This window comes from Micropterus salmoides, unplaced genomic scaffold (assembly GCF_014851395.1).
Source record: "Micropterus salmoides isolate LMB-PRFRI ecotype aquatic unplaced genomic scaffold, ASM1485139v1 Ms_hic_scaffold_5, whole genome shotgun sequence".
Taxonomy (NCBI): Eukaryota; Metazoa; Chordata; class Actinopteri; order Centrarchiformes; family Centrarchidae; genus Micropterus; species Micropterus salmoides.
This window is the reverse complement of record NW_024044237.1, coordinates 9,986,188-10,000,480: the sequence shown is the minus strand read 5'-3', so window position 1 is coordinate 10,000,480 and position 14,293 is coordinate 9,986,188. Positions and strand designations below refer to the sequence as shown.

Here is a 14,293-nt window from a genome sequence, read left to right as displayed (position 1 = left end):
GGTTATTTCTGTCCACTGGTCCAGTCCTTATAAGAGGGAAGTCACAGCTGCGAAGACAAACATCATTAAAAACGTAATAATGACTGACATTCTTCCATAATAAATATTGTATACTGTATTATAAAGGCATGTCTGGATGACATTTTAATGACTACTCTGAAACGCAGCTCGTTGTTTGGGTAGAAAGGCAGTGTTTCCTGCAGTACGTAAATGCAACATTCCGCTTCACCGGATGTTACGTTTTCGTCTTTCCTCCCGGAAGCTGAACACAGAAGCGATTAAAAGCTACCAAGTTCGCGATGTCAGGTGTCGAGGAAACTTCAAATGAACCTTTAGGCGTAAAAGACGACAAAGAGTTTGACGTGGAGGCTGAAGACCACCTCGGGGATGATTATTTTGCTGACCCGACTCGATATTTATTTTACAGGTAGCGTTTGGCTTTAATTTTCCATAAACGTTTGGATGGCTAAGACTGGTAGCTGCTGTAACGGTAACGTTATTCTTCCATTAACTTTAGTTTGCAGTAACATGATAATGTTAATGTTTGAAACGTCTGGTTTAACCATTGTAACATTACGCTGATTGACTAGGTAACTTCTGTAAGTTCATCTCCACCACTGTCAAGTAGGAACATTTAAGTTAACTAATGCGCAAATACACTGTACCGACACAACGATAAAAATAAGTTTATCTTAATTATTTCGATGTGAATTTAATTGTTCCCCCCCCCCGCATTTGATTAACAAAGTAGTTCGTGTTAGTGACGTTACTGTAACGAGTGCGAGCTACATTAGCTAACGTTAACTCAAGGCAGTGAGCAGCCAGGAAACCCACCCCCGTGTTTTTGTGTTTCAGAGACAGAAAGGAGTGGGCTGACCTGGAGCCTGTTCCTCAGGATGATGGCCCAAATCCTGTAGTGAAGATCGCCTACTCTGAAAAGTGTAAGATTGTTAGTCAGAGATGAAAGACACCATAGGAAGTGACACGCAAACCCCCACAGATCCACGAACCATAGCTTGTAACACTTACACATTCACCTATACATGCACGTATACATTCATTTGAAATGAAAACAGACATTAGACCAAAAAAATATCCTGTAGCAGTCAGAAGGTTGTTGTTGACATTCTGATTTGTACTCTTCTACATTTATTTCTCCCAACAGTCTCAGATGTTTATGACTATTTCCGTGCACTCCTGAAGAATGATGAAAAGAGCGAGCGCGCTTTCGCCTTGACAGCAGAGGCCATTGAGCTGAACGCTGCCAATTACACAGTTTGGTGAGCATGCTGCATGTTTGGAATACATAAAACTAATGTGCTATTTAGCAGGGTCTCATTTTGACTGTGTCCTCTGTGATGTTTGTGATGTATTGTAACAGGTGTTGGGTTTGTGTATGTGCAGGCACTACAGGCGAGTACTACTGCAAGCCCTGTCAAAGGACCTGAGGCAGGAGATGAGGTACATTACTGCCATCATCGAAGAGCAACCCAAAAACTACCAAGTCTGGTGAGTGCTGCCAAATTAATTTCAGGCCACATGTTTGTGTAACAGTTGGGACATTACTTGAGAAAATATTCGTAATCATGCTCATCAATATGTGTAAAGTATTTGTTTGAAAAGGCTGTCGATGTCAATTTCTAAATGTTGTTAACCTTTTATCAAATATAAATAAACAAGACTCTGTTGAAACCAGTTTTTCCTCAAAAAGATGAGATTCATTGACTGGGGTGAAGACAGCCTGAAGCAAGAGATTTGTAAAATGATTCAATTTAAGGATAACGTTATAAAATATAACCAGTTTTCTAAACTCCTCCCCTCCCAGGCATCACAGACGTATGGTCGTAGAATGGTTGAACGACCCCTCGGAGGAATTGGAATTCATTGCAGACATTCTCAGCCAAGATGCAAAGAACTACCACGCCTGGCAGCACAGACAGTGGGTCATCCAGGTAGGTGTTGGGACACTTAGCAGAGTTTGGCTTACAAAAAAACCAAGGACTGTGATCCAGTTTTCTGCCCACAGTTAGCCATTCTGCCAGATTAGATCCTTTATTTATTAATTTGGTGGTTTGTTGATGTGGTGTTTGAGTCCTTCCATGGTCAGTATTTGTCTTAGGCATCGCAGGGCCTCCACAAAAAGCAATACATGATTACATAAACAAGTACATTGCCAATGCCAACATTTGTCTTATTCAATCTCCAGGAGTACAAACTGTGGGACAATGAGCTGGAGTTTGTGGAGAGTCTCTTAGAAGATGATGTGAGGAATAACTCTGCGTGGAACCAGAGGCATTTTGTTATTTCTCACACCACCGGCTTCTGCGATCCAGCCATAGTGGAGAGAGAGATTCAGTAAGTACTCTTAACAAAAAACTGGATGATGAAATTTTATTTGTTCAAGATGGATGAAAAAAGTTGCTTATATTTATAGGATGCGAGTCTTTATGTACAAAGATCTATTAAAGGCATTATAATGTTGAGGAGACAATATTATTCACTGAAAGTCAAATACAGCAGAGCTACACATTTATCCTGTATTTCCTTGCCAAAGTAAAGATGTCCTGTGAACAAGCTGTATGACTAATGAAAGTTTATTTTTATAACCTCAGCATTGTTCCTGCTTCAGTCTGTGCAAGTGCTTTAAGTTTTCTGCCGCATACATGTTACTGATTTTTCTCTCTTTGTGTAAGGTATTGTCTGAACCAGATCAGGAAGGCTCCCCACAATGAAAGTGCATGGAACTATTTGAAAGGGTAAGATGTAACATCAGATCTTTTTTTTATTTTTATTTTTTTTATTCCTACAGTTAATCTAAATCCTGTGAGGAGAAGGAGCAACGTGTATTTTCTCTGGTATGAGTCTTTCCATCCTGTTTGGTCTGACTGAAGATTTCTTGAAGCCAAATCACCAATATGTCAGTGTGCCCTACCATTCAGACATTCACAATATATATGACATGCTACAGGGGGAAAAGCCAAGTGGAGACTTGAGTATTAAAAATGGAAAAGCTCACTGATGGTTTATTTTTGCTTCAAGGATGATGCAAGACAGAGGTCTGTCTACTCAGCCTGGCTTGCTGGAGAGAGTCCTGGAGCTGAAGGAGACTCACTGTTCACCTTATCTTCTAGCATTTCTGTTTGATTGCTATGAGGACGCCTTGGAGAACAGCAACCAAAAAGAAAATGTGGAGGAAGAGGAACGAAAGGAAACTTTAAGAAAGGCTCTAGAAGTAAGGAAAATATAACAGAAATAAACAGAAGATTGTGCCATTGTTGTTTTTCTGACCCTTCTTGTATACGTTCTCCCCCCCTTAAAGATTTGTGAACTTCTGGCACTGAAGGACACCATCCGTAAAGAGTACTGGCTGTTTTTGGGACGTTCTTTAAAGAGCAAATCTGGAAGCAGTGGTCCCTCTGATAAGCCTCTGGCAGATGATCCTGAACCGTCTGTCCCAGCCTCTGGGCAGCAGGAGATGAGTTAAGAGACCAGCAGGAGACTCGCACCATGTCCTCTCCTATCCTGCTTCATCAATACTGTGCAGTTTAATAATAATGTCAGTTTCCATCATGAATATGGCTGAAGAAGTTTTGTTAACTAACCACTAACATGAGATGACCTAGGTTGAAGGGATTGAGCTGAAATGTAACACACACCGCAAATGTCAATACACTTTAGTATCAGACAAGCAACGCTGTGTTTCAAGCATGGGATAGCGAAGTCACTTTTTATTTTACCTGAAAGAACTAGGACTAAATAACTACATAATTAAGCTGTATCATACATTTAGTCAGGTTAATGTCGCCTTTAGATGTATTGGTGGCTGTTGTCATTCTATTTCCTATCAGTCTGTGTTTAATAGCAGTCCACATGCAATAGTACTAATGAGGCTCTTGAGTGTGTTTGCATGCATACTTAATTCAATTTAATGTCTTTGACTGATTGTGTCTAGGTACACATCTTAACTAAATATCTGGTTAGAGAGAAATAATCACTATACCAGCATCCTGGTATGTTGATTCATTGTGTTGCTTTTAAATATAATGTAGTTTGTTTTGTGGTAACTTGGATGTTCTTCAAATACAGGGATATTTTCTAATGGACATTCATTAGTGCCTCTAAATGAGACTTTAAATGGAGTATTGTGTGCATGGAAACCCACTCTTTATCTAAATCCTGGAACTTTTTTTTTTTTACCTTCTGATGGTGTTGGTCAGAGAATAAAAAGCGCCATGAAACAAAATATACTGTTTGTAGCAAAACTATTGAAATGCAGTGCTGCTGCATTCTGATCAATGACTCGGACATCACAGCTTTGCACCCCCCGATCTATACCAGTTGCTCTAAATTAGCCTCTGCTCTTGCTGTTGGTCAGAGTGCGTTCTGTTTGGTCCTCTGGGCTGTGCTGCCGAGAGAAAACCGAACTAACCAGCGAGGCAGTGCGCACACAGCACATGTATTGACAGCCTCATGTCCTGGACTCCCCCGGAGCTAGGAAATGGATTTACTCCACTAGATGCAGCTGTTTCTACTTCTGACACTACAAACCAAGCACTTGGTTTGCAAGCAGTGTGTAATTACAGCTTCTCTAAATACTTGATATTAGAGTAGGACAGCTTGCTTTTCTCTGCTTTTCCTCCCCACTGTGGAGGACACTGATGGGCTAGTTCACGTCATCAGCAGTTATGAAATGACTGAGCATGAGAGCCATATGATGCTGATGATGTGATTAATTTAGTCTAATGTACTAGCTACCTCTAAAAGATTTCCCCCTTGTCCCTTAACAAAATGTAGTAGCTTTGGGTTAATCTGTGAAGCAGCTACTTTGTTAATTAATAGCTGAAATAACAAAACAGGCGACACAATGCACAATCCAGGCTGTGACAATGAATATTGGCTCCACTGTTTGAACTTATTAAACAACACAGATCAGGTACCTGCTGCATCACTTTAAGCATTGTTTGGAGGACAGTGTTCCCTAGTGGTTAAACTCAGAACATAAAAGGGGTTCCAGACAGTGTGTAATTAAAATACTAATTACACCCAGCACAAATCCAAACAAATCACCCAGTTTCCCTGACAGCCTGCAGGTTATGGAAGTTATTAAATACAGGTGAAGAAGACAGACTGCAGCCAAATGTCTTCTGTTCTGATGTCCATATGTGACTTCCAAAGCAGCGCTTTTATGTAGACTTGTGATGTCACTCGCTTCTGTGCAAGATGCACGCACAGATGCAGTGGATTAACAGGAGACCAATGTTTTGGTTAAGAGTCCTGGACAAGATCCAGCTTGGTTCTGAGACATCTGTTTCTTCTAAATGGTGGAAAAAGCAGCTAATCCTTTGTGGGATTCTGCAGCCTCTCCATTTATCACGGAGTCAGCCACATGTTTGTTTGTTTTAACTCTGAGATACACACTGATACCAGAACCATACACGTGTGATTTTCGAGGGGGCACATTTTTGCATTTTTATTGTATTTTCACAATGTAATTCAATACAGAAAACAGACAAATTTGGTGAAAGGAGTGAGGAACTAACCTGTCACTCCAGTTGCAATTTCTATAACTTTCTCACCGTTTATACACAAACACTTTGTATTAACACTAATTAAAGAGAACCACATTGAAATACATAAAGAGACAACAAACCTGCCATGCTAAGCTTATATTATTCAATATTGTTCTTAATATCAACAAATCCCCTGAAAAGCCCAAAGCCAGCAATGAAATGAACCTAAATGTATTGCCTATGTTGTCATTGTCTGCATATCTTAGTCCTCTGTGTCATTGAGCTTGCTGTCCAAAAAAAACATCAATTAAGTCACTGTTACACTGACTGACACGTTGTGTAATTATGATTGGGCACTTTATTTAGAATCAGTCTCACATATGCTGTTGTGGTGCATCAAATTGTCACTAGCCCACAAAATGTGTATAAATACAGGGCAGAAAACTAGCCAACAAATTTGGCAAAGTAACAACTGCTAAAACCTATAGTGCCCAGCTGATTTAGGATTTGGTAATGAAACTTTTCATCTCTAATGAAAGAAGAACAAATGGACTTGACTGAAATTGAGGTGCATACACATACCCCTCTCTCACTCCTAATATTCACTGTCTGCATCTGCAGCATCACTGTTTAATAAAAAGGCAACATACAAAAGATAATCCTTTTTATTAAAACGTCCTTGTTGACTGTTTTTTAACCTCTCATGTGATCGTCGTCACTACACCTCTGCCTTCCTACTAATGAACCACTGTCTCATTTTCATCATCATCCCAGCACTGCTCCTGAATAGAGGGGGGATTTTTTTGGAAAACAAACTACATGGGTATCCATACAACTATTAATCTTCTTAAAAGCATAAAGAACATTCACAATGATGCTACTGAATGTGTAAGAAATGTCCTTAAAGTATTAATCTAGTTTCTGCGTGCGCTGTCTCCAGACCAGCCAGTCAATGATTTATAATTGACTTCAATTTTTTTTTAAGCATAACTAAATGAACTGAGTGGGATGTTTAATGAGAAGACATTGCTCTCACATTAACTGTTGTTAGTCTTTATGATTTAAACTTATTATCTGGATTTAATGCCTTCTACTCTTACTCTTTACTCTTACTTTAATTTTCCAAAAGTACTTTGTTTAAATGTCAGTCCATGAAAACCAATTGAAAATATTTATAGTGGGCAATCAAGTATGTTAATACATCTAGTATTGCAAATTAAAAGGACCAGGAGAAGAATTGGATGTTAATTTTCCTTTTGATATACAGTAGATTATAAGAGGACATTGTATTAATTTGCTTTGGATTTATTTTAGACAATGACTGATAATGATGATGGTAACACTGGTGAGAGCATTACTAATTGGATAATGGTTAGTTTCCTACCTGACAGAAATAATGTTTACTGTTAGAATACGAAATTGTTCATCATCTCCTGCTGCCATTAAATGCGGCATCCCTCCAGACTCGATTTTAGGCCCTCTCTTATTTTCACTATATATATACTTCCTCTTGGTACTATTTTTGAGAATTACAATATTTTGTATCATTGTTACGCAGATGATACACAGTTCTATACCAGTTACACCTGACAGCACTCACTCTCTGAAAAACCTCTTAAACTGTCTGACTGATATCAACGACTGTCTGACTGATATCAACGGCTGGATGGCTTCAATTAAATGAAAATAAAACTGAGGTAATTCTATTTGGCCCTGTCATTAGCTTAAGTAATTCACTTGGTCCCTTGACTACAATGAATACATACAAGAATTTAGGTGTTTTCATGGATACTTCTTTGAATTTTAACAAGCAAATCAGTAGTGTTGTGAAAGGCAATTTTTATCAACTTAGAATCATAGCCAAATTGAAGCCATTTTTATCCCATAGAGACCTGGAAACAATTATACACGCGCTTATCACCTCACGGCTGGACTACTGTAATTTCCTTAACCTAACACTGTAATTCAGTATTCAGTGTATTTGTGTAAACTGTATTCTGAAAAGCATTTACTAAAGATAATGGCATTCTTAAAAGCTCCATAGAACCCACAGACATCTCTCAGCACAAGACATTAAATGAAGAAGTAGCTTATAAAAACCAAAATGATCCCAATATCTCACTTGGGGGCAGCAGAACTAGCTCGAAACATAATACATCGAATAAAGGTGATATGGCTGTGTTAGCAAACAGTTGCTTAAGTACTTCATCAGACACTGAGAAACAATTATTGATTTGGAGTCATGTTTCTGGCCAACTGAAAATTTAAGTGCAGTTAACTCTCCTTATACCTCTGTTGTGGTTTTCACTAACTCATTGATCTCCACTAACTCATTAGGAAAAAAAATGTCTGGCTCTTTGCTGCTAAATGCTCAACTATGTTCACCAGCTACATAGACCTTATATAAGAAATGGATGTATTCATCGTGACGTCCCCCGTTGGTTTGTGGACTGCCGTTCTGAAGCCTCGAGTTTGGCCGATAGGCCGCTGCCATGTTGAGTTTTTGCAAACCAGCGGCACAGGACGTGACCATGTTCGGACGAGACGGCGGCGCTAACGGCAGTGTGTGGCGCTAGCTACCTAGCTTAGCTAGGTGCATCTGTAATTCACTTGAACCGTCATTTTAACAGAGCTGATAACTTTGTCTAGAGAACAAAAGGCTTAAAACTAAATGTACTCACCAGAGAAAGTGAACAGCCTACTCATATGCTTTTTCAGCAGCGCTGGTTAAATTTACACAGTACCGTGTGTAGGAGTCACTCTAGCCTGACTGACAGGTCGCCATGGTAACGACTTGTTAATCATAGATAATCCCGCCCTAAAGCCTCCCCTGCTTTATGGTCCATTTTCCTCTAAATGGGACCATAATTTACTAAATGACTGTCCGTTCAATTGAATGCAGATTTAAGGAACTTCGCATTGGATTCACGTCTCAGACCGGAAGCTTCCCGATTGACCAGCTAATGTTAGTTGCTAACGTTTTCTAGCTTTTTCTGTTGGGCAGGTAACGTACATTGGGTTTATCAGAGCATTATTTTCAAGCTGACGACAACAGCAACCTGTTGTGGCTGTAAATGAGGTTGATGAGAGCAGAAGCTGCCTGCTGGAAAACCAAAACTGTTAGCTAAAAGAGGCTAAAAAATGCCGTAGAGCTGAGGGGAAGAGCAGAGTTAAGGGCTGATTATCAGTGGGTTGGTCACAATAAGAAACACCTTTCAAATTACACTTTGCCATTTAGTCCATTTTAACATAAAATATTGATTAGTGCAGCTTTAAATAATACACTTTGCTTCTTTGTTTATTTTCCTTACAGTCCTGCCCAGTTGATAGGCCCTGTCCCTTGTCCTGGCTTGGCCAGACGGGTCATCCGCCTCTGTATTGATTGTTTATAGTTTTCCTTTTTGGGATAAACATTGTTTGAGTCCTTCTCAGTTCCAGCCGCCAACAACAGTTGAGATTGCTTTAGATTCATCAATATTTATAAGCTAGCACAGGATTGTACAGGCTGGCCTGTCACCACTGTTGTAACTGCTGCTGTAAAACTGCATTTCAGATGCAGGAGTGGTCCCTTCACAGCTGACTCTTGGCACAGCTGAAGTAATAGGCACTTAAACACACACACAAAGCATCACACACACACCTTAACTTGTAGTGATTTAAGTTTAAAAAAGCTGCTCTTGGAGGGAAAAGGGTGATTTTACCACAGTGTGAGGGATTTATCTGAATTGTTCTGTGTATCACTGAATAGGCCAGGTTTATGTTTGGTTTATCATGTTGTCCTTACACTGCTGGATAAAAACAATGTACTGCAGTGTTCACACACTGAGCCAAAGTGTGTCCTCCGCAGTGAAATTAAATACATTTTTTGCTCATTATAGAGTTGTCTACAGCCTTCCCACTTGCAGCCTTGTGTGTGGGGGGCAATCTAACCTATTCGGATGTGAATTACTTTCCTCTTCAGTAGCAGCATCTTCCAGGTTTGTGACCATGAGAGGGAAATTGTCTGTGTTATGGAGGTGAACAGGGCTCTCCTTGTGCCCTGATGAAAGACATATGCTGTTAACAACTTCTGCTTCATCAAATTTGTCGGACAATTGAATTCAGTAGTTTTCCCTAAGATTGAAATTTGTGCAGTGCACCTGTGACTGCTCTTACTGTGCGTTAACTACAGCCATTTTCTGAGTTGGCCTGGTTCAAGTTTATTTGTATAGCTTTTAATCACAGTTACAGTCTTAAAAGGGTTCACAACGCCCACATTTTATAACAACAAATGTGAAAATTCGATCTGCTGATCAGCAAAGTGTGGACATTATACAATACTGTAACAGAAGGGCTGTTTCTTTTCCTGCTGAAGTCTGGTCTGAATGGGCCAAAAGATGAGAGGTGTCAGTCTCATTGTTGCTGTTGATGGTGTTGACTTCAACAGCGCTGCCAATAGACCAACTCACACTGGCAGAGACACCAACTGCCAGCAAGCAGGACTGCCAATCAATCAACCAATCAGCAGATCATCAACTCATCATTCACAGCATCTTCTCTTATCTGCAAACCTCCGCAAAGTGGTAATAACCTAATTAGACTCAGGCTCACACACACACACACACACACTTACTGGCAGCTGTACTGGTACAGTCAATGAGGTGGCTCATTGTGATAAATGGGTGGACGAGGGCTTTCCCTGGTGTAATTCTCCCACCTGCACCCATCAAACGTTCGGTTCATTAAGTCAAAAACACGCGCTTGTCCTCTGAATGTTTTCACATCTAGGGTAAATGAATTGGAAATAAATCAAATCCAACAACTTGCCAGCAGGTCAAACGCTGGGATACTTTTACATATCCTTGAACTTTTCTCAGATGGTTGCCTCTTATTCTGTCATTTTTCCATGTTTTTGGCTACCTCATGCTCTATGATGGGCTTTTGTTTGGCTATGGAAAGTGATTATTTTGGTCAGTCCACCACTTTGATCCAGACTGAAATATCTCAACGGCCATGAGATGAATTGCCATGACACATTGTAATGTGACATAGATTCATGGTACCAATCTGACCCAATCTGATCTGGTCCTAATCTCCCCTATCCAGCATTTGTTAAAGGTAAAATGTGAACTTTGGGACAAAACAAAATCTCCATATCTGTCTCTGAAATGTTCCATAAAAACAGATATTAAACCCAGAAATTTATGAAACATATGTGCCGTCTACCTGCTCCTTTCTCTTTTAATAGGAAACATATTGGACATTATACTCAAATGACTTTTCTTTACTTTCAGACTGTAGGCTGTATTTTGATGACTCACTGCATGTCCTTGTACATTGTTGTTGTGGGACTAAAGAGAATTTCTCCAAACAGTAATCTTCCCTGCAACACCTGGGCTTCATTTGATTTTTCTCTCTGATAGTCTGTGTCCCTCAGAATCTCCATTTGACGATGGCGATTTGGGCACTGAACCCCCCCCCCCCCCCCCCCCCCCCCCTCCCTGCAGTTATGTCCATAAGAATAATAATAATATAGTAATAACAACATGGTTATTAAATCTGTGGTAAATAAAACGTGAGAAGTATAGTTTCTTCTCCTACATTCACATATACCTGGTGTAATTTTTTTTTGGGGGGGGGAGGAAGGATGTAGAGGAGTTATTAATTTCTTTTGTTCATGTTGAAACATCCACCTGACAAACAACAACAACAATTATGCAGGGTTGATGTAGACATATAACAGTATGTATGTAGCCTATAAATAACATCCACTAGAATTAGTTGAATAAAGTTATAATAATAATAATAATCCTTATTTGTAGAGCACTTTTCAAAAACATGAAACATGAAAACATTATATGATATTATATTATTGTAAAAATTATAATTAACCAAAACTTAGTTTATCCACCTTTTATTTGCAATGTAGCCCACCAGTAGCCTACAAATGAAATGCAGTGACTCACAGTTATTGCTAGCAAACTGATTTTACTACAAGCCTAAGGGCTTTAAAAGGGTGTAAATAAGTGCTGGTGTTTTCTCAACCAAAACTCGTTTACCCACCTTTTCGGGGCACCTTGCACACATTTAAAGTCTCCGTATAGGGGTGTTTCAGTGATTTGAAGGCCTGTGGGTCATTGGTCATTGGTCCAAAGGACCCTCAAGCATCTCAGGCTCAAGCAGCCGCCTCCTTCTTTGCCACAAAAGCGCCACACATCATCAATCCGACGACTTGGCGGACTGCGGATGAGACACTCCGTTCAGCAGGAGAAAAAAAGGAAAAAACTTTTGGTCAGGAGAATGCTTCCAGAGTCTGATGGGCGGTTAGGTGATCTGGGGTAAAGTGATCTTTGCGAGTGGATTATCGATAAGTGGAAAAAAGGAACGCGTCCTTGGCATTAGTTATTTATATATTCCTGTAAAGCGGCTGGGATGCGAGAGAGACGCCACAGCGGTGAGGATTGCCCGCTCTGAACCGGAGGAGTCACCGGCAGATGATGTCCCAGAGTGAGAGTGCTTCCAGAGGAGACGAAGGAGGATGAAGAAGGTGGCAGAGGGATCGAGAGCGGCAGAGGTGGAATATAATGAAGTTGAGTGGGAAAGGACTGTGCACCGTCTTCTCCAGCACCCTCCTCTTCGTGTGCGCCCTGAGCGAAGTTGTCGTTGGATTAAGATGCGTGTCGTTGGGATCTACGGTGAAAGCGCATTTCCACCTCGGGTCCGCGGCCGGGGCTTTCTACTCCGGGCTACTTGTGGGAGTCGGGCAGGTCTTGCTGGGCTCCGCGCTGCTCTTTTGCATGGAGAAGCCCGGCTGCAGGAATTTCTTTCTCCTCGGTGTTGTGGTCTTCTTGTTGGGAGTTCTCACCGCCTTCTCCGGCGCGGTGGTGGACGGGGACACGGCTTCTCTGGTGGAGAGGAAATATTCCCATTACTGCTTCCACTCTGTGGTTGTGAACCCTGCCTGCGAGCAGCTGAGGGATTACCAGCGGAGTCTGATTGTCTCCACTGTTCTCAGCACCTTGGAGTGCGTCCTCGGGCTCGTCAACCTGGTGGTCATCAAAAGGTACAAATCAGAGCAGTTTTCTAGGAGCCGCCAGTCTCAGAGGCAGCGCGCGGGCGCGATCATCTTCAGCGAGGAGCGGGACTGCTCCTCGGCGGATTTCCAACCGGTCTCTTACATCAATTTGGGTGTTTTTAATATGTTTGACGAGACAGGTGCAGAAGTGCAGTGCGGGGGACACCCGTCAATCGAGCTGCCGGGATACTCGCCCACGGACCCGGAGCTCAATCATTGCTTCCCTTTCTCCTACCCGCTCCCCAGTGAACTGCCGCCCGCATATGAAGACATTTTCCCCGCTGAGGCATGCAACACATAGCCGCCCTGGAGCAGCCCCTTGCAGCGCTTTCCTCTGCTGTGACAATCAATACCTTTGTGCTTAAACAACCCCCCTCTTCTCCTCTCCCAGCACCCCCCAAAAACCAGTAAGTTAGGCTACACAAGGGGGACAACAGCAGTGGATTTTCATTCACCTGATTCCTTCTCATTCTGCTATTTTCTTAGCCTACATCTACCTGGTAGCTTATAGTGTACATCACCGGTCAGACTGATGAAGAGGAACAGATCAAAGTGATACAGGCCCAGGCAGATCAAGGCCCATAAACGCAACAGCTTGCTTGTATAACAAAAGCAGAGTTTGTGTTTTGAATGTTTGCTGTTAACATTTTTACTTGTGAATAAAAAGTGTATTTAACCTCATCTGATGTCGTGAAGCTGCTGCCAGTGTAGCTTTTGGAAATCCTGTTGATGTGGTCAATCTAAACTTCACTGTAAAGGGTTCAGCCAACTTCTTCTGATCGCTATGGTGCAGTGTAGTTCATCAATTGAACCTTTATATTTTTATAATGATGAAGAGCCATTCGTATTCTAGGCTACTATATTTAAGCAGTTATATCATCCACTGGGAAAACATCTGAAAAACATCATCATGCTATAATGTTGACAAAAAAAAAAAAGACTCCAAAGGGCTCAGCTTCTCACACTCTGATGCTGCAGTGATTTATTATTTCGTTCTCATAAAATTGGAGGACTCAAAAGAGACAAATAAAAAAATAAAATAAAATAAAAAAAATTGATCCAAGCAGATGAAAAAAACATCCTGACTTTTGTTTCCTGTGGGTCAAGCTCTAAAAACACTGGATCACATTTCCCATAATGCCACTGGATAGCATTTTTCAGTAGACTCTTTGTCTGATGAACATTTTAAAACTTCACACCCTCAGTTTGCATCACTAAGCCTACAAATTTTGTGGTCTTCAAGCCCCGAGCTCAGCTAACCTTAACGACATCAGTATGACATCATCACATATTCTTATTTCACACTTTGGAGCTCTGTGTCCAGAGGGGTTAAGTGTCTCGCTCAGGGACACATTGGTGTATGTGTCACAGTGGGAATCACACCAAGGCATTTGTCTCATCCACTGCACCAATTAGGAGTATTCCCTGGATGGGTAGTACCTCTCATAATGCGTAAACTTGATATGTAAAATTGGTGGAGTGCACCTTTAAGGTTCAGTTTTGTTGAAAATACACAACAGATCAAAAATGCGTCCGTAAAATTGGTAAATTTCATATAACTGCTGTTAATGATAATGAGTATGTGGGGTATCGGATAGAGCAGAGGGACAATCTGCACCTGAATGCACCATTTGCAACTCATTTGCTTTAAAGTAGCAGGAGGGATAATGATACACTCTCAACAGGCTTTCCGGATATGATACAGACTGAAGGTGGTCATGCACTGTTT

General features: G+C 41.0%; 2 protein-coding genes across 2 annotated transcripts; both read left to right on the top strand.

The window, feature by feature from the left end:
• The first annotated feature begins 248 nt into the window (after window positions 1–248).
• fnta (farnesyltransferase, CAAX box, alpha) lies at window positions 249–4,243 on the top strand. Its single transcript, XM_038699927.1, has 9 exons — window positions 249–427; window positions 856–941; window positions 1,166–1,280; window positions 1,405–1,509; window positions 1,826–1,952; window positions 2,207–2,355; window positions 2,694–2,756; window positions 3,040–3,232; window positions 3,320–4,243. Exons 1-9 carry the CDS (start codon window positions 300–302, stop codon window positions 3,482–3,484), a joined length of 1,131 nt encoding a protein of 376 aa, XP_038555855.1. The 5' UTR covers window positions 249–299; the 3' UTR covers window positions 3,485–4,243.
• A 7,438-nt stretch (window positions 4,244–11,681) lies between these two features.
• On the top strand, window positions 11,682–13,558 carry LOC119889071 (transmembrane protein 271-like). Its single transcript, XM_038699925.1, has one exon. It carries the CDS (start codon window positions 12,074–12,076, stop codon window positions 12,863–12,865), a length of 792 nt encoding a protein of 263 aa, XP_038555853.1. The 5' UTR covers window positions 11,682–12,073; the 3' UTR covers window positions 12,866–13,558.
• Window positions 13,559–14,293: the final 735 nt, after the last annotated feature.